This window comes from Nymphalis io, chromosome 17 (assembly GCF_905147045.1).
Source record: "Nymphalis io chromosome 17, ilAglIoxx1.1, whole genome shotgun sequence".
In the NCBI taxonomy this organism is placed as follows: domain Eukaryota; kingdom Metazoa; phylum Arthropoda; class Insecta; order Lepidoptera; family Nymphalidae; genus Nymphalis; species Nymphalis io.
This window is the reverse complement of record NC_065904.1, coordinates 3,073,531-3,098,883: the sequence shown is the minus strand read 5'-3', so window position 1 is coordinate 3,098,883 and position 25,353 is coordinate 3,073,531. Positions and strand designations below refer to the sequence as shown.

General features: G+C 30.3%; 1 protein-coding gene across 1 annotated transcript; it reads right to left on the bottom strand.

The window, feature by feature from the left end:
* Positions 1 to 360: 360 nt before the first annotated feature.
* On the bottom strand, positions 361 to 25,353 carry LOC126774984 (excitatory amino acid transporter 3). Its single transcript, XM_050496681.1, has 9 exons — positions 25,210 to 25,353; positions 10,686 to 10,972; positions 10,143 to 10,325; positions 5,630 to 5,721; positions 4,595 to 4,778; positions 4,026 to 4,259; positions 3,751 to 3,942; positions 3,103 to 3,237; positions 361 to 2,359 (listed from the first exon to the last, which is right to left on the bottom strand). Exons 2-9 carry the CDS (start codon positions 10,949 to 10,951, stop codon positions 2,197 to 2,199), a joined length of 1,449 nt encoding a protein of 482 aa, XP_050352638.1. The 5' UTR covers positions 10,952 to 10,972; positions 25,210 to 25,353; the 3' UTR covers positions 361 to 2,196.

Below are 25,353 nucleotides of genomic sequence, written 5' to 3'. Positions count from 1 at the left end.
TATCGAAAATCTATAATGATTTGAATTTGATGTTACACTTCACGTAATGACTATTAGTTTTTGGTATCCTTGACAGTACCAAAATATTGAAAAAGTGGAAAAGAAAATATGTACATGGCAACTATAAGAAATTTATAATTTTTAAAAAAAATTCAATATAAATGACAAGAGAACTCACACCTAAGATTTTTAATTTATATCTACATATGCACGATTACAATAATAATTTTAAATAATAAAATCTGACAATTAAAACGTTCCATTTTAACTTAGGTTAAACATTCACTTAAATTTCTAATTTTTGGCCATTTTTGATGATATGATAAATTAATAATAAATAATATATAATCAATGTGTTTATTTTTATTTAAAAAATAACAAATAACGTGATTAATTTTGTATTCCATACAAATTTTTCATTTTTAAATCGTTCTCAACGATCATAAAATAAAATATAACAATAAAATTTAACAAAAAAAAAAAAACACTAAGTGTTATTGGATTCCACAATAAGTTAATAACTGGAATGCAACGGCGTAATGACGGAACACTAGAGAGACTATTTCACACGAACTTGTATTATGGCACATTTAATAATACAGATATAACACCACTACAGACATACACACATATAAAGGATATACTAATACATTCATACAAAAATAGATGAACAGATCTCGGCTACAGAGGTTTCAAGTTTTTAAAGTAAAATTTCTCTGAATATAATGAGTAACATTTTAAGGGTCTAAGTTGATTCCATCGTTTCTATATGTAAGGTTACATTTTGAAATTTTATAATGTTGCATAACGAAAAACGACGAATAAAACAGTGTCAAATTTATCGCTTAATTTAAAACGCTTTAACCATTCATTTTAATACATTAAAGTGTAAAGGTCTGCTAAAATACAGCTTCTCTTTTGAGAAAATCTGTAATTTTTATTCAAAGTACGATCAATTATCATATATATGTAGGAAAATAGTATAGAGCTTTGTTGATGTATATGATTTACATATATATTTTTAATATTCAATAGGAAATATAAAGTTGGTCTCAAAACCGGTTTCACGACGTCTCAAAAGGTATTCAAATGCTGTTTACAAGTTAAATGTTTTTGAGAAATCATGAAATCGTTTTAAGTACTATCAATATAGCTGCTTAGTGCTTTAAAATATTTTTATTTGGCACATTACGAACACACTGATGTATTTTTAAATCCATTTAATACTTATATAGATTAAAATGATAGATAAATACAATAGAAATATTGATATATTTAAACAAAACAAATATTTTTGACAACATTTATAATACACATCAAATATTATTATTGTTACTTAAATTATTGTAATAACGAAGATACTTTTAAATATTTAATAAATGACTTCACATAACAAAGATATCATTATTTGATTTAACATATATTTACTTATATAAATCATAACCCAGGTGAAGGCTGAATTAATATAAAAGCAAATGTTAATAAATTATCAATAGGCCCCGCTTCGCTCAGGGGTCTCAATGATACACGATTCACAATATCTGCACGATCTCTATACAATATATATTTTATTGTTTAATGCGTTATTTTTTATGTGAAAACACTTATGAATAATTTATTTATTGTGGTTAATAATTAACATTTAAAATGAGATGAGATGTTGACACTAATATTGCCTCTTTGTTATATATTTAATCCAGCCTTGTCCAGATGATAAAACCTGTATCTAACAAACAACGCAACGTAATAAATTAATAATCACAACAAAAATAATTCACACTACTTATACGTTATTGTCCTAATACAGAATAACGTTATCGTTATTGAACACAGAACGCTTAACCGTTATAACGCTTGACGCTAACCTCATACAGAGCGCTACACAGATACACGAAGTACTCTGTCTCGCTCTCGCAATCGTTATTGTCAATTAAGCGTCTAAATCTATTTCTTTAATTTATTATACTTTAAAATTAAAATGCAACAAAGGTATCAATTTTTAGTCCACAGGCGAACTAAACTAAGTCACACTGATCAATTATATAGACAAAATTTTGAAATTATATTCAACTGTTCTTGAATAAATCAATTTATATTGTGAAATGAGGTTTTAATACATTTTGAATTATGGAGCGAGACTTTATACTGAGTAGAGCTCTAAATCAAATAGACGGCGAGCCCGCTGAACGAGATCGTTCAATGCTCACCCTTTTCTAGCTCGGTTAGTTCATGCGCAGGCGCAAGTTCTCTGTCGTTCTGTAGTGCGCGCGACTTGTCGATGTCACCTTGTGATAGAGACGTAACTATGATGGCGCCAAGTGCATCACAAACAACATTAATTGTAGTACGGAATCGATCACTATAATAACAGAAAGATTACTTATGAATTTTACAGAAAAAAAATATTTATACAATCTTATGTCTATGTACAGGTCAGGTTTCGGTTTATAGACATTTATTTCTCATAAATAATACAAAAAATTCACTTAAAATGAGAAATATACAATTTTTTACGTTAATTTAAGTTAAAAATAAAGATAGTGTCTCGGATACAGTAAATTAAAGTAGTTAACAATATTAAAAAAGATGTAGGTAGTATTAGAAAAGTAATAATTACGCATGCTATAAAAACTTACAATGCAACGCATAGCGGTGAGACCACATTAACTGATATTTATTTTAGTAATAGTTACTTTGTATATATTTGATAAGGCGATTCTTGAATATTGTAAAACTTTCACTGTTTACAATTTCATCGGGTAACTTATTATAAATTTGCACTCCTTCGAACATTATATCCCTCTTTCCATAGTTAGTTCTAATTATTGGCAACTCTAATTTGTTTCGTCTCCTTGTGTAGTGTGTATGAGTTTTCTTATGAAAGTGTATTTGGGAGTGTATCTCTTGAGTGATTATTTTCCTAATAAGAATGCCAGTTTTAAGAGTGTATAGTTGATTAATGTTAAGAATTTTGGTGTCTTTGTAAATTTTTTCAGTTTGTGTCAAATAATCGTATTTGTATAGTGCTTTTATAATTTTGTTTTGGAGAGTTTGTAGTTTTTGTTTGTGGTTTAGATAAGAGAATTACAAAAGATTACTTACAGTAACCAGTCGACTGCGAGAATGATGGAAACGTCCTCAGCTGGCAGATTGACGGTGTCCAGCACCATCACCATGGTAACCAGCCCCGCTTGTGGGATGCCCGCCGCGCCTATACTAGCTGCTGTGGCTGTTACACTTAAATAATAGAGAAAAATTATTTTTATTACATAAACTAAGCATGCAAAAAGCAAATGGATCATCAATTGCTACCCGTTACATCTTATAATAATTATAAGAAGTAATTCCTTTTTCATGTAAAATCTATTCTATTTAATTATACCTCTCCACTCTTATATTAAATTTTATAAGCTTAATGTAGTTTAAATCTTTATATATTTGTATATTCAAAAACGCTGATATTTTATTATGGGATTATAATTTGCATTTCAAGTATTTTAAATAAAGTATTTTGTTATTTCTCCTGACCGATGTCGGACATTCACGATGGAGACTAGCTGACTTCGCATAAATATTTGTGTGCAAATTTCTTTTCTAACACAGGTGAATTCACTCTATTCTATTCTCTCACTTTTATAAGTCGACGTGACGTCAAGCCGACACGACTGAAGAAAAACTTTGTCCTGCATGTATTCATAACACAGCCATTACATAGCTTAAAAGTTAACTTTCAGGAAAATCACTTCTCACCTGACAGCTACAATTTTGCCAAAAGACATATCAACTTTCCTAAGTTGAGCGATAAATATGGCAGCCACGGCTTCATACAGCGCGGTCCCGTCCATGTTGATAGTAGCGCCGATGGGGATCACGAAGCGAGTGATGCGTGGGTCCAGACCCATGTCGTCACAGCATCCGATCGTGATGGGCATTGTTGCTGAACTGGATTAATAGATTATATGTGTTATAAATTACAGCAAATTTTTATTTGTACTGCGGTTCCACATTGATTAAAAGTAGTTTACCTCGAAGCAGTACCAAAAGCAGTTGCCATAACCTGTCCCATCTTAGCAATGTAGCGGCACGGGAGTTTCTTAGTAGCCAGGATAAACAAAATGCTTAAAGTACCAAAGCCATGGAGGAAAAGGCCCAAAAGCACTGTCATGAAGTACAGACCCAACCGTCCAACTAATTCCGAAAATGATTCTATCTCCATGATTTTTGCTGTCACGAGGAAGAATACACCGAGTGGTGATAACCTGAAAATATATGATTAAGCAATAAAAGTTACGACAATATTCCAAATACTTGCATTACACAAAATTCGTGCAAGATGCATAAAAAGTATTAAATGTATATAGATAATACATTGGTAGTAACTATGAATGTATACCCTTTATATGTATGAATCTATAGCCTTTATACATACATTACGCATTTTAATTGAATTGTAATTTTAGTATAGATGCCGTATACCGTAATGTCCTTTTTAATTTTATTCAAAATCAACTTTTATATTGAATTTTAACATCATGATAATTGTATTTGAAATTTTAAAAAAATTATATCGTCTAGAAACATTTATAATCCTCACCAAATAACCCATCCAGTGATGATCATCATAGCTTCTGACAAGGCGTGAAAGAAATTTTGTAACGGCCGACTCTGTTCCCCCATTTTGCCTAGTGTGATACCCAAAACAATGCTGAAGCATACCAGCCCCAACACGTTGCTGCCGCTTTGGTAGTCACCTTCTATTTTATAAGTTTCCAGGTGACCTGAAACGATGATAATATATTTATTACAAGATGACATCCACGACTTCTATGTTCTTAATTCAAATGTGTATAATATTTTGTACCTGTTAATTTTTGGCCCTCAAATAAAAAAAAATGATGATTTTTTAATTTTTACAAGGGTTTTACAGATTTAAAGTATAAAGAACATTAAATATCGTTATTATTTACGATTAATACCTTTTTAATACATTTTATTAAATACTTGCTGACCCGTGCCGACTTTGTTGGGCGGTAAACATTTTTACTTGTAATGAAATTATGATTGTGGTTTGGTTAGTACTGAGTGCTATGATTTATTTACTTACTGCCAAAAGTCGCGTTGACCACAACATTCGATGACACTCACAAACAATGTAGGTGTCTATTGGTAAAAGAATTTTCAAAATCGGTTCAGCAGATCCAGAGATTACCCCCTACAACCTCACAGACTTTACCTCTTTATAATATTAGTATAGATGGACACCGAATAGACTAATCTATCCTTGAGAGATGATCGAGACATTTAGGTAAATCTCATTTGTTTGTTTAACCTTTCCTAATGTAACAACAACTTATACGTTTAATGTAGAACTTTCACATTGCTTAGTTTAGAACTTAAGGACAACAAATGCTACGTATGTTTATATGTTGCTTATTTTATTTTTCATAACTAAATAGTAAGAGTAACAAATTTTATATAAAAGATTTTTTGATTAGCACGAGGTCTACAGAAAATAACGCTAGTTTACATTATTATAATTTATTTACAGCCTTAAATATCACAGGTTTCTTTCACATAAAATTGAAGCCTGTTATTATTTTCAATACGGTATTATGACAATATTAATCACCTTTGATGGCTTTAGTGTCATTCTGATCATAAGCCAGCCGCGTCCGGTATGACGCGATTGTTGCCTGAGCTATATTCTCCGGAAATACGTTTCTGAAAATAATATTTATAATCACTAATTATTAAATAGTTACAAGTTAACTTAATTATATTACATTCAAAGGCATATTCTCGTATGAGTCTTTTAATTCCAAAGATTGTAAGTTCTAAATTGTATTCATTCTATATATATTACAATATATATTAAAAATTGAAGAATTTTACATAAATTTATTTATTATTTACTGAATCCGATATTATAACAAAGTTGCATCTTCGTGACCATAAAATTTTCAAAGTTAACTACGAGAATGTGTAGTGTAGTTTGTCTTATCTTTAAATAATTTGGTGAACATTTAGCCTTGCATATTTAATTAAATCCAACGACAGGAGGATAAATATTTTGAATAGCAAAGGCTATATTGACTTAATTTTATAAACACAACATTTATATGACCATTATTGTTTATAAACCAAGTTCAAAATTAAGACGAGGTAAGCGTAACGGCAAAAAAAAAAGTTTTAGTACTATAGAATTTTTAAGCCCAGATTAAAAAATTATACAATCCCACAAAACATTTTATTTTAATAAATAGTTATTAAAAAACGTCTTAAACATGATTAAAATATATTTTGTTTGCACTTTGTAACATTGTAGTAGCTTAATTTTATTCTTTAATCGTTGCGAGAGATGCGTATTAGCTTTTAACTCGATGACCTATGTCACCTGGCGGGCAGACAATCCTGCACGTCGATCCGTTGTCTTGTTTTGCTTTATTGATAATGTCAATAGGGTCATACTTAACAAAATTAATTCAATCAAAAGAGTGTCAATCACATCAAAGCAATTAGGCAATTTCTGAAAACATTCAATTTATCTTTTTATTTGAAAATAGAATACATTTTAGTCAAGTTCATTATTTTTTTTTGTTTTTATTTATTAATAAAACAGAATATTCATCAGATTCGAAATCATAGTCATAAATCCAAAATAGAATATAAATAGTATATAGTACTGCTATTTACAAAGTACTGGCTTATAAACAGTGTCGAGTAAACAGATTAGACACTGTTGAAAATTGAAATTGAAGGTCTCCAGTACAATTAGGGCGGCCAAAATTTTACAGGCAATTTATTACGATTATGCATGCCAGCCCTAGTAATGGTATCTAGGGCGCAATATAAATAGCGCGGGCTGATGAAGACTGACTAGGAGGGAACCGACGCGCGCGCCGTTTCTCTTGACAATTGACAATTACGAATAAACTTCGCGCGAACGTTGGCGCCTTGATTGAGATGATTAGGTTTTTGATAACCACTTTTCATTTTATGTGATTACGTTTATAATTTATGCTTAGGGTTAACTAATTAAGAATATGTATATTAACATGGTACCTTTTTAATCATTTTACGAAAGTCAGCTTTGTAATGCGAGATTTACGAATATTATAAAGAGTAAATAGTACAAGTGTGCCTCATGACCGATTTGGATGGAAGCTAAAAAGGCATAATTAAATTTTTAAATGATAAAATTTCTAACAAATAAGAAACAATTTAAATTATTCTTTTATGCGTAAAAGCAAAATAGTATATTTAAGAATTAAGAAAGAAAGAATTCTGTTTAATTTTCAGTATAGGTAAGAAAGCTACCTGTAATATAGTCCAATGCTGTATTATTATAGTCTTTATCTTAGATTATTATTAATTCAATTTATTTCTTGGCAAGTCAATGAGTACTAGAGTGAATACATTAAACGACATTGTAGTTTGTAAGAACTATATAAATGCTTTAGATAATAATCAATTGATCTATTCGTCTTTACCTACTATGCAAATATATCTTACTGAGAGACACACGTGTTTTCGTCTAAACTAAACTTCACATAATGTATAATTGGGTTACATTGTATTATGTGAATATTTTACAAAAATAAGTGTCAAACAAAAAAAGCAATCACTATCAAGTTTTTTTTTGTCATACGTTTTTGAAACATCGTATCAGAAAGTTCTCGTCCAAATTATTATTAAAAAATTATTGAAAACTATTATATGTTATTAGATTTCATAAGATATTCAAGCTGTGTATCAAATAAGTTCAAATTTAATTATCCACGAAAAAGCTAACGCCAGTAGCTGAGTTTTAGTGTAAGCTGCATTATTATATAAAAAATACTAAACCGATTTCAATAAAGAAAATAAATTATTATGCCCAAATATCTACGAATACAATTGACTTTAAGTAATCGAAATCGGTTGTCACGTTATAAAGAAATAAAATATTAAAAAATACATTGACGTCAAAAGACAATAATAATACTATTTTTTTTAAATAAAACCTATGATCTACTTCAAAAGAATCATTAGAAAATTTAAAGCATTCAAATCGATCTATCCGCTTCCGAGTGATTAGTGAACATACATAAAAACATATGCGAACGTACTCCTTTTTTAAATTTTATTAAGAATGACAGCTGTTTATAGAATAACGGATTATAAAGGATATCTTGTGAATTATGTTTATAAGAGGATAAGCCACTAAAATAAATTAAAAGCCAGTTATACTGTCAGGTAAATTAAAAGAACAATCTAGGCGTCCGTTCAACTATTAGACTCTTCATCCATTATACTTTCAAGTCGGACATGTCAACGTCTTGATCTTTAGTCATTAGCAATTGCTTTTAATTTATAAGCCGACAGATTAAATATGCTCTTTATAACATTAAAAACATCTTTATCTAGATACTGTTTCTATAGGGCGGGCATGGTATAAATATAAGTGGTGGTGGTGGTGGTATGCATTGTAAGAAATATGTATTAACCAACTCTATATCGCGAATGCATCATCAAACTTGGGAACTAAGATGTTATATCCCATGTTTGATGACACAGCCCGATTTGCCCTGGCTCCAGTCACCTTTAAACCGGAACAAGAATACTATGATTACTAAATACTGCTGTGTTACGGTAGAATATCTCATGAGTGAGTGGTATCTCATAATAAACTAAATGATTATTGAGCTCCTATAGATCCAGTAAAAATAAATTAACTTTTAAGAAGAATTTGACTAAAATACGTAACTTTAGCTAAATCAATTACTTACTTACTTTTAATCAAAGTAACATAACCTACATTTCTTTATTTGATGATTAATGTTACTGTGAATGTCACGTTCGATCAAACCCGAGGTTTGACTCAGTACAGTCTAGTAGCTAACTACATATTCTACAGCTTTATGTTCTAATCACTAGACTAACAAGTAACGAAGCCGTCATTATTATGTAGAACAATTTTGTCAAGCAAAACTGTTATTCTGAATTTAAAATTTTAAGAATTTTGATGGTTTTTAGCAATTCGTTTAACTTACTTAAAGCAAGGAAACATAATATGGCGGACGCAATGATATGGTTATAGACTAATTGAAACGTAAGAACTATAATTTAATAACAACTTGAAACAAATTCTTCTTCTTCTTCTTCTGTCTAGCGTTTTCCCGGCCTAGTAACGCCAGGGTCCGCTTTCCTGCATCTATGCCTCCACTTTGCCCGATCTAAAGCAAGATCGTGCTCTCTCATATCGTCCCTCACAACATCGAGCCAGCGCTTTTTGGGCCTGCCGCGGATTCTAGGGCCTTCGACAACAAAGTCCAGGCATCGTTTCCCGACATAGTCTGGTGGTCTAGAGCTAATGTGGCCAAACCAACGCAGACGACTTTCCTGCAACTTATCCGCTACATCGCCAAGGCTACCGGATGTGCTCGTTACGAATGCAAACTCAAATTTTTGGAAACTATTTGTTAATGAAATAAAATATGCGAGTTTAAAAAATAGTTGTTGCCGAATAATTTATTTACTGTTTTCGCAAATTTCGCCCGGACGGGTGAATTAACACTTTCATTAAGCCAATATAGAGTGACACGCAAATGACATATGAAATATCATCTGAGCATTTAAAACGACTCGTTAACGAGATATTAAGCGCGTATCTATTTGTATAATTAATATTCCTTTGGATTCATAAAAGGGCCTCTATGATTAAGTATGTTAGATGACTCAAGGATTATCCCACTTTAAAATATTAAACACAAGATTAAAGGTTGGTTTTTAGTCATTCTACAGACAAAAAGTTAATAAATGACAAATTTTCAAATATTATAATTATTGCTTCCTTAACTAAGCATTCATTTAACTACAGCAGAGATGACCTATTGGTGATATATTAGGTTACTAACTGAAGGTCGCCGAAACAAAACCGAGAACGCATTGAGTATTCTATTATAGAAATTCTGTGACAAAAATATACGACTACTCGCAATGAAGCAATGTTGTGAAACTCCGTTAAAGAACAACACGCTCGGGTGAGGCCCTTGCCTAGCAGTGTAACGGCTGTTAATACCCACGTTCATTAAGACATTGATACCACATTTTAGAAAAAAAATATTGATATTTAAAAAAGAAAACAACAGTTTCATAATCACCTTATTAGATCCAATAGAGTGTCCGATGTGAGCGTGTCCTTCGTGATGAGTTTCTTGGTAACATTGGGCTGAGTATAAGCATCAGAGCCTCGACCAGGTTTGATTGTAGTGACTAGAGCTATACCGAGCATTACTGCACATACTGTCGTCGTCATGTAATAGATGATGGCTCGGAGACCAACCCTAAGAATAATAATAAGCTAGTTATCACAAATATTTGGTGTTCACGGATTATGAAAGATATAATAGCATAAAAATGTTGTACTGTCCAATTATTATTTTTTTTTTTATAGAATAGGAAGGTGGACGAGCATATGGGCCACCTGATGGTAAGTGGTCACCAAACGCCCTTAGACATTGGCATTGTAAGAAATGTCAACCATCGCTTATAGACAATGCGCCACCAACCTTGACCACTCCACCAAACTTTTATAAGAAAAGCCGTTAATGTTTACCTAATTATAATATCACTTTTTTAATAATATATATTATAAATATCAATTTATCGTAATGTCAAAAATATTATGAAAAACATGAACTTACTTGCCAGATAGACTGAGATCTAGTGAACCGATCGCAGAAACAATCGAAGAAACTAACAATGGCACTATCAAACACTTCAGCATCCTGAGGAACAGTTCACCTGGATACTGGAAGTACATGACATCACGTCGCGACCATTCAATGCCAGATGCCCTGAGGCTCCATCCGAGTAGCGTTCCGGAGGCAACTCCAATCACAGTTAGGATGGTTAAAAGATTCTCTCGAAGAAATGAAGTACAACCACTTCGTCTGATTTGTAGCGGCATCTTGATGGGACACCGTCGTTTCTGTAAACACAAAAATATATTGTTACAGTCTCCATTTATTATATTTTATATACCAGCTGCGTTGCAATTTGATTGATTGTAAACTATTATTCGGAATGACTTGCGCTAAAATATTCTCTGTGTTATATATGTATTCCAACTGTCATGGCGATCGGTCAAAAGTTGTCGAAATCTATTAATCTCAAACAGATTTAACTACATTTTTATTCATAGGCAATAACAAATAATCTTTAATACGAATACTGTTACAACATTTAACATTAAATATAAATACAGTAATTGTTAATATCCCACAGCTGGGCTAAGGCCTGCATTTCCTTAAAGGAGAAGTTTTGTAGCTGACTTCAAATGCGGCAGAATTTTATTGAAATTGGAGATGCAGGTTTCCCCAAGATGTTTTTCTTCGAGCACGGGAAGAATAAACACAAATTGAGGTCATGAAAATTTAGTGGTGTTTGCCTGAGTATAAATCGGCGATCATCAGTTAAGATTCATGCGTTCTGACCACTGTGCTTTTTTGCTTACATTAAATATATTTGTTGTAAGATAAATAGTGGAATGTAGTTTCTTTCGAGATTATTGGTAACTGGCAAAAGACTAAGTTATGCGGTGCGGTAGTTTTTTACAAAGTAAAACATATATTCATACTTAATTTATTGAGTTACTCCTATTTTATTTCCGTCGTTGATCTAATCTAGCTGATAAAGTTACCTATCCCAAGATTATTGATTAAATTTTCAGGTACATAAAGAAATCGGTACTTGATTTTTCTGTTAAGAAATTAGTCCAGTAGCAACCCGGGGTTTGCCAGTTCGCGGTATTTACACTCCCATGTCTCGAAAAACAAACCTCGTTAGTCCTATGTCCCAACTCTCTGGTCATGTCGATTTGCCATCCAATTGAACTATGAGAGTGACGGAATTGATTACACAATAATATGTCCCGCTCAGATGTCGAAATCCTAACGAAATTGTTAAGGACGTTATCAAATGAATGAGGTGGTATTATATTATCCGTTATATTTGAAATTGAACTGATAATATTAAAGATTTTACAAAAACATAATGTGGGTTTTATGTATATATGTATTATAATCAACATTAAATATTATAATTTAAAGGGTGATAATGAGTTACTTATGAGGAGAAGAGACATGAAATCGGAGTTTTTTGAATTTCACGAATCTCATCTCATTAAAAATCATCTTGATCTATAAAATTGGGACTGAATGTTCGTATGACTGTGATTTAATATTTTTTTATACTCTTTATTGTACACGACATTGCATAAATTACAAACATAATAGAAATAGAAATATTTTTACTACAAAAATATTTGAAGTCAATGTCACTTTATTATACATATTTATATGTTTATCTTATAAAATATAAAAAGATCTTATAAAATCTCATCATATAAAGATTTTATATTCACATATATAGTCACAAGACAAGCAGGTACGAAAAGCTAATATTTTTGTGCCATTAGAATTCAAGTAAACGAAAAAAAATATTACAATTTTTTTCTGTGTCAAAAAAACGTGAACCATGCGCCACTACTCTATAAAAAATATATTCTTCTAATTCATATTTAAACAGATTAAATAAAAACTTTTATTTAAATTCTATATTAATTCGTGCTTCTACTTTCGATTATACCCAAATAAATGCATACTTGGCACGTTACACTTGGCAAACCATGTACATGTTTTGTTCAATGATTAAACAAGATGAAATGTCACAATATATGATACCAAACGTGATTTAACTTGAAATAAAATATAATTAATTTTGTATTAATGTGTAACAGCTAAAAACCATAGTCTAGAATGTCAATGCAGCAATATCAATTTTCAAATTAATGAATTTTTTTGTCAAGGCGATTACAAACAATCAGGTTTTAACATATTAATCAATATCAAAATAAATACGATTTAAATCTCTTTTAAATAAATCTGTGTAGTGAATGCAAAAAAGAATTTATAATATTTAAAATATTTCTTATAATCCAGAACTTTTAACCAGAACAAATGTCCATATAATTGTTCTACTAACATTAATGCCGTAAGAAAATTGGCAGATCGACAATAGTGCACACAATATATACATTAGTATATAACTTGTGTACTGAATAAATTGTAATAGTGACCGCTCTTCCGAAAATTTCAATTAAAAAAAAAAACATTTTAAGCAATTTCTTAATTGATTCAATTGTGTATTTTTAGCACTACAAACTTATTAATATAATAAGGTACATTAGATACCAATATACTAAGACTGACACTTGTGACTTAGTATTTTCTGGATTTACCCAAAAGCTATCTTAATGATGATGTCTGTAGACATCGGCATTGTAAGAAGATCTTATTACGTCAGAGAAATATACACAACATAGAAAATAAAAATGCAAAAAATTTAAATTTACAATTTGGGCACTTATAAAACGATTGCTGCCGAACCTATAACATATACACGAAAATTTTAATTAAAGCTTAATATAGCTCCAAAATACCTATAGGAAAATCTACAACAGCATATATTTTATAAATTAATAGTAACTGTTTTTATTATTAAAATTATGAGAAAAGTACATAAGGGCTTTTGTTTAGTCATTTATTTTATTTCATGGGCGATAACATGTTTAATTTACTTAAGCCTTTTCTGAAAATTTGAATAAATATATATTTTAACGTAACCTTAATACTACGCCTCAGAAATCGTAAGAAATAGGTAATGTAATATTAACTTTCTTTTTAATTTAACTTAATTGACCAAGCAATCATTAGCCTATTATTTATACACTCTATGGTCATTTTCTTGACTCTGTTGGGATAACGAAGGCTTATTTTACTCCAATAAATGCAAATAATTTTAAAATAAAAAGTAATCTCAAGAGAGTAATTTCAATCCATACATTAATTATCTAAGTGTAACACAAAAACAAATTTAATCAGCAAACATTTCAACCTGGCCTGAGAAATTGTGATTTTTTCGTACAATTTCGAAATTTCGTATTCAAATAGTGCGGGACCACACGTGGGAGACAGACTGTACGCGCCCCGCGCGGATGTCATCGCGGAAATCTTTATTTAGTATCGCGATCAGCTCTCCCCTCGCTCACACGCACCGCAATCTGCCTAACGACGTACCTGGCTGGAAATGTACACTCATGACACTAAACTTTTATTGTATTGATAGGATGACGAAATCACAAATAAAGGACGAATTGAGGCATACTTCGCATTTGTAGCCGACCGATTTTAGTTTATATATAATAATTTCTCGTTTACAAAATCAATTACTGTTTTATTATTGTAGTATATTTAATATGATTGATATATTCCATATTTCTTATGTGTCTTTCGCACTTTTCAAAAAAAGTTTGAAGTTATTTTAAATAATAATAAACAATGAACTATGTATTTAAGTCACTGTCTTGGGTCGTAAGTTCATTGATCTTGCCCCTGACATTATGCTCTACAGACAGAGACAAGGAGTATCCATTAAGTGTGCTATATATGGAACGTCAAATGCTTATTCAATTCATTTAACTTCGACTAATTATTAAGAGAACATAATATAATTAATACACTCCTTTACCTACTTAACAATTTTCTATCCAGTATAATATTAAAAAAAAGATTATATTTTTTATTTTATTAAGGCCCATCAGCAGTCACAACACTTTTACATATAATAATAAAACAAATACATTCAACTTACATAAAATGTGCGACTCTTAAAGACGGCCGCGACATGCATTTTAAGGTACAGTTTAAACAGATTATAACATAAGCAATATTTTTTATAATACTAAATTACTACTACTTTTTAATTCTAACTGTACTTCATTTAAATTTGTTTAAATATATAGTCAATACAATGCAATAATAAATAGCTGTTCTATCGATATAAAAACAACATAGTAGATTATACTATATTACGTATAGAATTGAATTAATTATTACATTATTTAAAAAAACCAGGGTTTCAATCTATGGTTTTATAGTATACAACCTGCGCTACGCATTACAGATTCACCCATTACATATGTATTGTATTTAGTGCATTTTAACGTACTTGTCATATCTACTCCTCCCCCGTTCGCCTTTTGGTTGTAGCATAGTGTTATATAGTCTACAATAACGTTTCTCAATAACTACCAAACGTAAAAATATTTTTTCATATCGGTAATAGTAAATCCTGAGAATCCAGAGTTTCGAACGAGCAAACAAACTATTCAGCTTTATTATATTAGCACACATTACTATCAAATCACACAAATGACCAGACTTGTTCACGGAAAATAGCAAAGGTAAATTTTTAACAACTAACATTGTTGATACACTAATGAGCGCGTCGGCACGTGCGCCGACATTAATATAAGTGTATTCCGCTTGTTAGATCGGGCGTCTTTTGTTTTGTATTTTAATTAAAAAAATTACAAAGAACATTTTTTATAACGTTTTATTTAATTATTAGACCTAACCGAACTCCAGAGTCGCCCAAGAACTGTATTAATTTCACGATCGTGTTGTACGAGTGTACGTTGTGTTGAGTTTCAAGTTTGATTGAACAAATCGATATTTCAAAATCGTCACAGAAGTTGCAAATTAAATATCTCTGATTTAGAATCATTAGATAAAAAGATACAACAACACACACACATATATTTATATATATATAAACCACTGTATTTACACTATTACGTAAAATTCAAATGAAGAATGCGATACGGATTGATTACAGTAATTTTTATTACTCTTAATATACTATTAATAGCATTCGAACTAATTTGAAGAATCCGTGAATAATTATAAACGATGCAAAGAATTTTTCTTTTTCTTTTTGGTTAAATAATTTAAGAAAGACCAAGACCAGAAAAAGTTACGATAACTTCACTATATTCATATTTTGAGTTGTATTTTGTACTCATAGCAGTTAGGCAGAAAAACGTCCATGGCACCTGATATTAACCGTCGAAAAAAACTCAATCATTATTATTATTGCTTTTGGAGGCGCTGTAGTGTAAATACTGCAAACTTCCAATCTCCAGACAGAGAGTCTTGCTATTATCGGGGAATGACATTTATTTATCTAATTCGACAAAATTGCTCTGACATCATAACTATTTATCTAATTATACATTTTTGACAATACTATATACACTTGTTATTTTGCTCCAAAATTTTGGTACAACGGGCAACTCTTGAAAAAATCTCATTATACCGAGATAAGAAATATCCGTGTTCGTGAGCACCATTATAGAAACATACAGTCACGTATATCCACGTATATATACTGAACATGCTTTTGACAACATTATCAAATTAACTGACGGAAAGAAAATGCCTAGAACTAATCAATAAATTTTTGGAGGGATTCGAAATTTACCTGTCCTAATTTCAACACAACAGTTAGAAACTAGCGAGTGCTGCTTATCCGTGACGATGAAGATTACTTGGCATCTGCTTCGTCCGATTGTGAAGTTGTCTGAAGACTCAACAATGAGTTTTTAAGATGATAATTATTATGTCTTAAGTATATTTTGGTAATTTTATGTTCAGAAGTATCTCGCTTACAGTCGACATGAAATATAGAGAAATGTTATACGCAGATTTTAACTGAAAAATCGTTAATTGAAATCTCGGAAGGGTTACTGTTTTTCCATGTGTTTCATTTTTGTTTACAATTCATCTCGAGCTTAGTTCCTTCATAAGTCCCAGATTTTAATTTATTTAGGTAATAGAAATATATTATATATTACTCAATTTACATTAATATTTATCATAATTACATGTCAAAAACTAAAATAGAAGTCATATAAAAAACCGAAATATTCACAGAAATGGAATTCATATCGCTTAAATTACTTAAAAATCTTATTAAAATCTGCAATCCGTTTTTGAGATTATTTCGTAGTATATAATCGTGTATATAAAATATCGATGATACTTAGCTTAACGTTACGAGGTGACATAAGTCAGACTGAGTATAATCCTCGATGTAGGCCGATACGTATCGTCAATATCGAAAAAGAGGACAAGTGGGTATAAAAGAGCTTTTATCTCGTATTCATGTAGATTTGAATACTCTGACATTGAAAATCGGTAGCCATAAATATACTAAGTGTCGCTAACTATTATTATCAATGACAGGTGGCGCAGTTATAACGACCATATAAGTTATTATGCCGTTTATTTATTGGTGCAGTGATACATACGAGTGGCTTCAACTCTAACGAATCCAAGATTCTAAATAAATAGTCAATATGTCTTGTCTCATCGTTGTTAAAATTTGATGATTTTTTTTTAGGATTGGACACAACATTCGCCCAAGGGCTCAGAATGGAACCCGTTTTTTTTTTTGTAAAGGTATCCAATCAAATAGAAAGATCTAAAAGTTTTAATTCAATCGCGGATATAAAATAAATAGGAATATACAGCATAATTATTATAAAGCTATTCTAGCATTATATGAGTTTATTGTGTATAAGTAGTGGAATACTTGAATATATAATATATCTAAGCTTATGTATTACGGAATCCATGGTAATTTGCTGAATTGGTTAGTATCCTACTTAAATAACCGATCTCAACGGGTGATTACTCACGGCTATTCATCTTTTGCATTTGTTCCCACATCCGGGGTACCCCAAGGATCCCATTTAGGTCCAATTCTTTTTTTAGTTTTTATTAATGATATAGTAGACAGCATTAAATTTAGCAAATGCTTAATATTCGCCGACGATCTCAAAATCTACAGACCTATAAAAACGTTATCCGATTCTGACCTTCTCCAAGCAGATATAGACGCTCTCGCTAGCTGGTGCAATAAAAATAACATGGAATTAAATGTTAAAAATGTCTTCATATAAAGTTTACAAGACGCAGAAAACCAATATTATCTAAATACTCTATATCTGGCGATCCTTTATCCGAGGTTAATTCAATTCGAGACTTAGGTGTACTTATCGATAGCAATTTAAATTTTATTAATCATCTAGACAAAATAATATCAAAGCTTGGAAAATGTTAGGATTTGTAAAACGAACATGCAAGGATTTTAAGAATACTCGCTCATTGCTCTGCATTTATAATTCTCTTGTACGTTCCAATTTAGAGTATGCATCAAATATATGGAACCCTTTTTATAACACTCATATCGAAAGACTAGAGCGAATACAACAAAATTTTACCCGTTTTCTTGCATACAAGGATACTAGTTGTCCTTATCGCGCTAACTACAACAATAGGCTAAAACATTTTAAAATGATATCACTTAAAAGTCGCCGTGAAATCAGCGATGTTTTGACCCTACACAAACTGATCCATGGTCAAATAATGTCATCCGAACTACTTCAGCAAATCAATTTAGTTGTTCCCCGCAAAATTCCTAGACACCCAATAAAAAAACGTTTTAGAACTACAGCTTTTAAAACAAATTTAGGTAAACATGCACCCCTCAACAGAATAATTAATTCTTATAATGAATATTCTTCTAACGGCAATATCGACATCTTTGCCCAAAGCAAGCCAACTTTTGTGAAGCTCTGTAAAGATCTCATAGTATAACTTTAAAACCATTTTATTCATAAATTAATTATTTTAACCCTTGTAGACTTTTGTTGTTGTATTTAAATTTTATTTTATGTTTTGTTTAATTATCTATAATTTATTTATCTTTTTTAATTTTTAGTTAAGACATAATTAGGTTAGTATAGTCTTATCTTAAGGTCAATGTTGTTTACACCTGTAATGATTTATTCACCTAGATTTAATACCCTGTATCTAATGCTAAGTGAATGTGTTAGTGATAAGTCGATGGTGTAACTATTTCCAATAAATAAATAAATAAATATAGAAAAATAAAAGTACCCTCATAAGAACTCTCAAACAAGTGGGGGTTCATACAAGCACTTACTGTTTTATTTATCCCGAAACTCACACATTTTACTGGTGGTAGAGCTTTGTGCAAGCTCGTCTGGGTAGGTACCACCCACTCATCAGATATTCTACCGCAAAACAGCAATACTTGGTATTGTTGTGTTCCGGTTTGAAGGGTGAGTGAGCCAGTGTAATTTTATATACACTTATATATACTTTCATATTATCATATTCGAAGGTCAGAATAAATTAATTATACCATGAGTTACGAAAAATATTTTTCAAAAAATTAAATTTTTCAATCATAAATGCTTTTACAAAATGATTGGCTGAATTTATGTTTACAAAATCCCTTCAAATACTGTAATTCTTATCAATTCATAAATTTAAATCAAAATACGTTATTAAAATATTAATAAATATGACGTATTACGCAATATCAATCCACCTAATCTTCCGCCTTGCGCACCTGTAGATAAGTTTTACAAATCAAGTATTTATGCAACCAGCTCTGAGATCTATGAGCTAAGACAGACTTTTATTGATTGGAAAAAATTATCATCAGTGCAATATCGAACTTTGGTAATGCAAACTCATTTCATCCACCATCAGCCTTAGAAGATACATCGAGACTAAGGCTAAACTCATTGTCAAAAAACTTGGCATCTTAAACAAGGTGAAATGGTAATTTACACCTAAACAGCTTTAAACTTTATATCAAGTCTGCTAGAAAGATCTGCTATTCATATATGGACTACTGCTATCACTTGTGTGATTGCTCAGCCAAATATCAGCTAGAGGATGTGATTTTTTATTTTACTACTTTTCACCAAAATAAAATATTACCTTTAGTATTTATATTCCGGGGCAAAAGTTGAGTTTCAATTTGTAATTATAATTTATATTTTTATTTAGTTTTTCTTTGAAGAATTCTTACATTTAAATGCTCCTGGATTGGGGTACCTCACACATGAGACCGGGATAATCTGTGCCCCTTTTCCAGCTAGTAAGTGTCTAATAATTCGATAATCTTGCAACATCCTACGTATATTGATATGCATACATGTTTGTGTACTAGTTGATTAGAATGCAAAAATATTCAATATCACGATGTTATAATGCTATTCACAGTCGTGTACATGTAATTGATTAATAATACCATTGTAATCATAATTATTTATTATTGTCACAAGTAATTTATCGTGTGTAAGAACACAGCCATAACTAGAGTAAGTCTATTTTTTTTGTTTTTTTCGTTTATTATAGCATACAGTCAATACAATCATACGGGATCCGGGAGCCTAACACGTTAATCATGACCTCTAGGATTGACAGGAAATCCGAGTACGATTTAATTAATATTCAGTGTATAATCTGCAGATAAATAAGCTTTCTATTAGACCCACAGGCTATTAAATATGTTAATGCTTATATTGTATATGTATATTGTTGTGTTGTCTGTTCATCATTAACAAATATAATTTTTTTAGATTAACAAAAGAAACGATTAAAAAGTAATATTTCCTGCTCATTTTCTCTTAATTTAATCTAACAAAGATTCAACAGTGAACGACTTAGCGTTCACTGTTGAAGCTTCAAGTCTTTGGAATACACTACCTCTCTATTAAGCGCGCTCAAGCCTAGCAATTTAAAAATCTTACGTATTGTATATATATTTTATTTATATAAATAAAATATAAATAATATATATTTATTATTTATTATATATTTATTATATATTTTATTTATATTATTTATATATATTTTATTTAAGTTCTAGAATAGGGTGTGTCAATCAATGATTGTATAATATTTTAGTAACATTTTAATTTATATGAAAGTATGAATGAATTGGATATCGATAAGGCCGCCTATTGTACTTAATGCAACTTGATCATGGTCATATTTCTTAGTAAAAACCTGCAAAAGCCCCACTACTTGGTAAAGTGAAAGCTTGTCACTCTACTTATATGAACAATCAGTAGTTTTTGCCAAAATTTGAACATGCGACCTTTCGTTAAGATCCACACATTTAATCCGATAGCCCATCTCGGCTAAAATCTAAATAAATTATAATGTTTTACCTTTGTTTTCTTGTAATATTATGCTAATCAAAAATAATGTTTAAAGCAATAACTTAATGTGACTGTTGATATTTTACCGCTAATGTTTCACGTAAATATAGGCGTAATATAATGATGTAATAATAATTAAATATTTTGCTAGTTTATTTACTTAAGATATAATACAAGTTACCGCCCGTATTCGCCCGCGTTTGAGTGGGAGAGTAGGTAGTACGTACCTTATGTCATTTACAACATGACAACATATTTGCTAAATTTTATGATGATCCATGCAGTTTTTATGACGTGAAAACTTAACAAACGAACTCACTTTCGCATTCATAATATTAATTAGTATAAGTCAACCACAATGGAAAGTATCATATAGGAGAGAAGCTCAAAATCAACTTATAAGACATGATTTGATTTTATATTTTCAAAGTTAATAATAATATAACAATAGTATATAAATAATAATACAATAAAACATTAGTTTATATACACATATAAATTTATATTAATGTATTTTTTTAATGTTCGTCTTATTTAATAAAAAGTAGGTTGTCTTACTTAACGGAAACAGTACGAGCCAGAAAATATTGCTTTAGGCCTCATCTCTTGTTATGTAGAAGATTTGAATGTAATTTTGCCAAGCTGCTTTGTTGCGGGTTGATCGTTTATATATGGCAGAATTTTATCGGACACATTGCAGGTCTTATGATGTTTATTAACAAAGCTCATAATACTAACTAGTGCCTGCTTTGAACTAGCGATCTTCGGAGTTAAGATTCGCCTGGTTTCTTGAATGCGACATTTCAGCTCATTTGATAGAGAAAGAATAATATGAATACTATAAAACTAAGATATTTCAATAGTTATCTCATAATGCGTTACTTAAGTCCTACCTATTTTTTTATTAAATTAAACTTAAAAATGCATAGAAAAAATAAACATAATAAAACTTCCTGTCGTGAATAACAGGTTAATAATAATAAACTGCTATTATAATGATAATAAATTTAAAAAAAACGAGCTGTCACAGATTAAAAAAATCCCTGAACTTGTACATTGAAAACTAATAAAACTGACATCTTTTACCTCTTACGTTTTTTTTTTTAACTTTAAGTAAAGTACATTATTATTTAAAAAGTTAAGTACATTATGTAATAATTCTCAGAAATAATCATTAATTTGCGTATATGCGTAACAGAATTAATTTGCAATAAATCTTTACTTGTCCTTCAATGTATGTAATTATGTGCTAGCGTATATTGTAAAATAGTATCTGTGGCTACCAGCTACTTCTAATAAATGCTGCCCACGCTTTGGCCTTAACACGTGGCAGTTGTATAGTAAGTATGTATTCCTATATTACAGTAATTTCATCAATAACCAATTAGATCGCTGATATTAAAGTACTAAGACGAAAATTTTAGTTAAAAAGTATCAGACGCCGTATGATATAAATATTGAACTTTGCTGTTATAAAATAAAAAAAATATTGTGGTTAGCGTTTAAATGTAGTTTTTATTTTTTGTTGTTTAATAATTACTGGCCACTTAATTTTATTTTTCTTTATGATAAGGTATTTATCGTTATATTAAATCGAGGATTTCGATATTGGAGCTTTCGGTATCCAACGCTCTATATTAAAATAACATCATGTCTAGAGGTGGTATCTAAATCCCTGTTGTATCACATTAAATTTTTACTGATGAAAACATTAACAGAGTGTTTAAATATCGAGTGTACGTTTGATTAGTCATTGACGCATATTAAAAAAAAACCACAATACTCCTATTATTTAACGCGATAGCAAAAAAAATTAACTAGTTCAAAAGGCTTAATATAATTTAAGAATATGTGTGTTGATAAGTTGAGCTGAATAAAATTCTTGAAACTTAGAAAGGTGCTTGAGTAAGATTTCAACGCGCTACGCGTATGAAAACACTTTCAGTGAAAGCTTTAAGCTTTATATTAATATCTATACATACATGCAATTTGCGGGTCACTCATATGTATACGAGTAGCCCACAAATTGCAAACTGCACGGGTTAAATTTGGTTTTTACTATGACTGAGATAAAAGCCGCAATTCGCCTTTTCGCGTTTCTTTTTCTCGTTCAACTTGCGCAATGTATGTTTTTTTTTTTGACAAATTTAATCATTTATTTGTACACATCCAGTACACAATAACTATTTTCAATTTATTTTTAGTTTCATTATTATATTGTAGTTCAATTCTCGTCTTTTTATAATAAATACAAAAAAAACCAATGTTCATGTATTACACATAATTCGTAAAGATTTATGAAGTTTTATCAATATACTATAGATATTATATATATATATATATATATATATATATATATATATATATATATATATATATATATATATATATATATATATTAATATATATATATATATATATTATATCTATAGTATATTGATATATATATATATATATATATATATATATATATATATATATATATATATTATATATATATATATATATATATATATATTAATATATATATATATATATATATATTAGATTGTCTCGTTGGTCTAGTGGCTATATGTAAGCCCGCAGACTCGGAGGTCTTGGGTTCAATTCCCAGGTCGGACCAATAAAAGTTTTTCTGTCAGAAAATTCTCAGTAGCAACCCGGAATCTGGAAGTTGGAAGTGTGTACACTCCGTAAGCCGTTGGTCCTGCGCCTGAACTCTTTCCAGTCGTGTCGAATTGCCGTTCCATCGGATTACGAGAGTTAGGATGCATACAAGTGCACTCTCTATGAGTGCACCTGCGTTTGCGCACACACTTCTTCGCTATATATCTCCTGCACAGTTGTCTAATCTCCCCTGAAATTGGCCGCGTGGCCGAAGTCGGTCTAGAGAACATTATTATTAATACATATAATAGAAAAATATATTTGCAATATTGTTTGGTTGATTTGGATATAAAAAAAATATTTATTTATTTATTTATTTTTTATTTATGTACCAACAGAGTATACAGAAAATTATATAAATGAAAAATGTGTACAAAGGGATAACTTATCTCTAACAAGAGATCTCTTCCAGAAACCCTGAATCTAGTGGAGATTATTTGTAATACATATTTATTGTGTAGGTACAATATCAATTAGTTTTATATTATAAAATTCAAGTAGACTTATATCTTAAAATAATTAAATTATATTCTGATATCAAAAACAAAACACATATATGTAGTTACCTGACAAATTAGGCAATCTTTTTCTTACACATTGTGTATTTACTATGTTGACTCTAGAATTTCGAATCAAAGTATTTCAAAATGTTATCAGTCATACTTTAGTTGTAATTTCCGTTTCAATCCCATTTGCGATATTGTTAATTCTAATATCCTTCGTCAATTATATAGATAACTAAAATACAATAGCGTTGCACTCAGAGTTCTTTGTTTTATTCTAAATCATATAACAGTTTTTACTGATTTATTTAAAACTGCTAAAGAAAAAATTTCCATTCAGAAAAATGGATAATAAACAATCTTGATAAGGCATGGTGAACACAATTCGCGCAACTAGTGCTTCCGGCGAACCGTAGAGAAGTTAACAATAGCGGGGATACGCTATCATTAAAAATATTCGATACTGGCTTTGCCTAGTCGTAATTTATAAAAATGTTTGGCACACAATCTATGCCTAGCGTCAATAAAAAAAAGAATGAATAAAACAGTTATATTAAAATGGTTCTATATATTTTTTTCAAATTATAAAAAACAATAAAAGATACCTTTGACCAATTGTGAAATGGCGGATAATTTTTAAAACCTTGATTATAATTAGTAATATAATCATTTAATATCATTATTAATGTATGGTAAACTAAAATGAAGTATTGCATAATTTGCAAATAATATAATATTATAATAATTAATAATCAAATGACAAACTGGACTTCAATAACTGGGACAACGTAAGATGAATATTATTGCATATATTAATGTAAAATGTTTAATGCATGTGCGATGTTCCTAATTTAAATACATCGTCACATCATACATCTCCCGACGTTCAGTAATTACGATCGTAAACAAAGATTCAATATTTTCCTCCCGCTTCAATTTCCAATTTCCAGACGTCTCATTACTTAGAAATCACAAGTAATAAGTAGTCCCGAGATTGGGTATCATTGATTGATATGCTTATTTATTGGCATTATGATTTCTAAAACTCTGAAGTATACGTACAAGTCTCGTATTTTCCTTTTTTTTAAACAGTCATTTACCACTTACCGTTTACGCAAATAAAGAGCGGGAATCTTATGTATCACTGTATCGCGTTCAACTATCACAGCATAACTGAGACCGCGTTATTTCGAGCGACACGTGCTCGCTCTGGGAATGCCGGGAGCCGACTGAGATAAGCCACTCCGTCTG

Bases quoted from the DNA above. Each gene is read 5' to 3' on its own strand.
- LOC126774984 (XM_050496681.1), bottom strand. From the start codon at position 10,951: ATGCCGCTACAAATCAGACGAAGTGGTTGTACTTCATTTCTTCGAGAG. The intron at 4,779-5,629 runs GTGATTAATATT...TCATCGTTTCAG, and splicing joins TGACACTAAAGCCATCAAAG to GTCACCTGGAAACTTATAAA. The intron at 3,238-3,750 runs GTGAGAAGTGAT...CTATTATTTAAG, and splicing joins GGCAAAATTGTAGCTGTCAG to TGTAACAGCCACAGCAGCTA.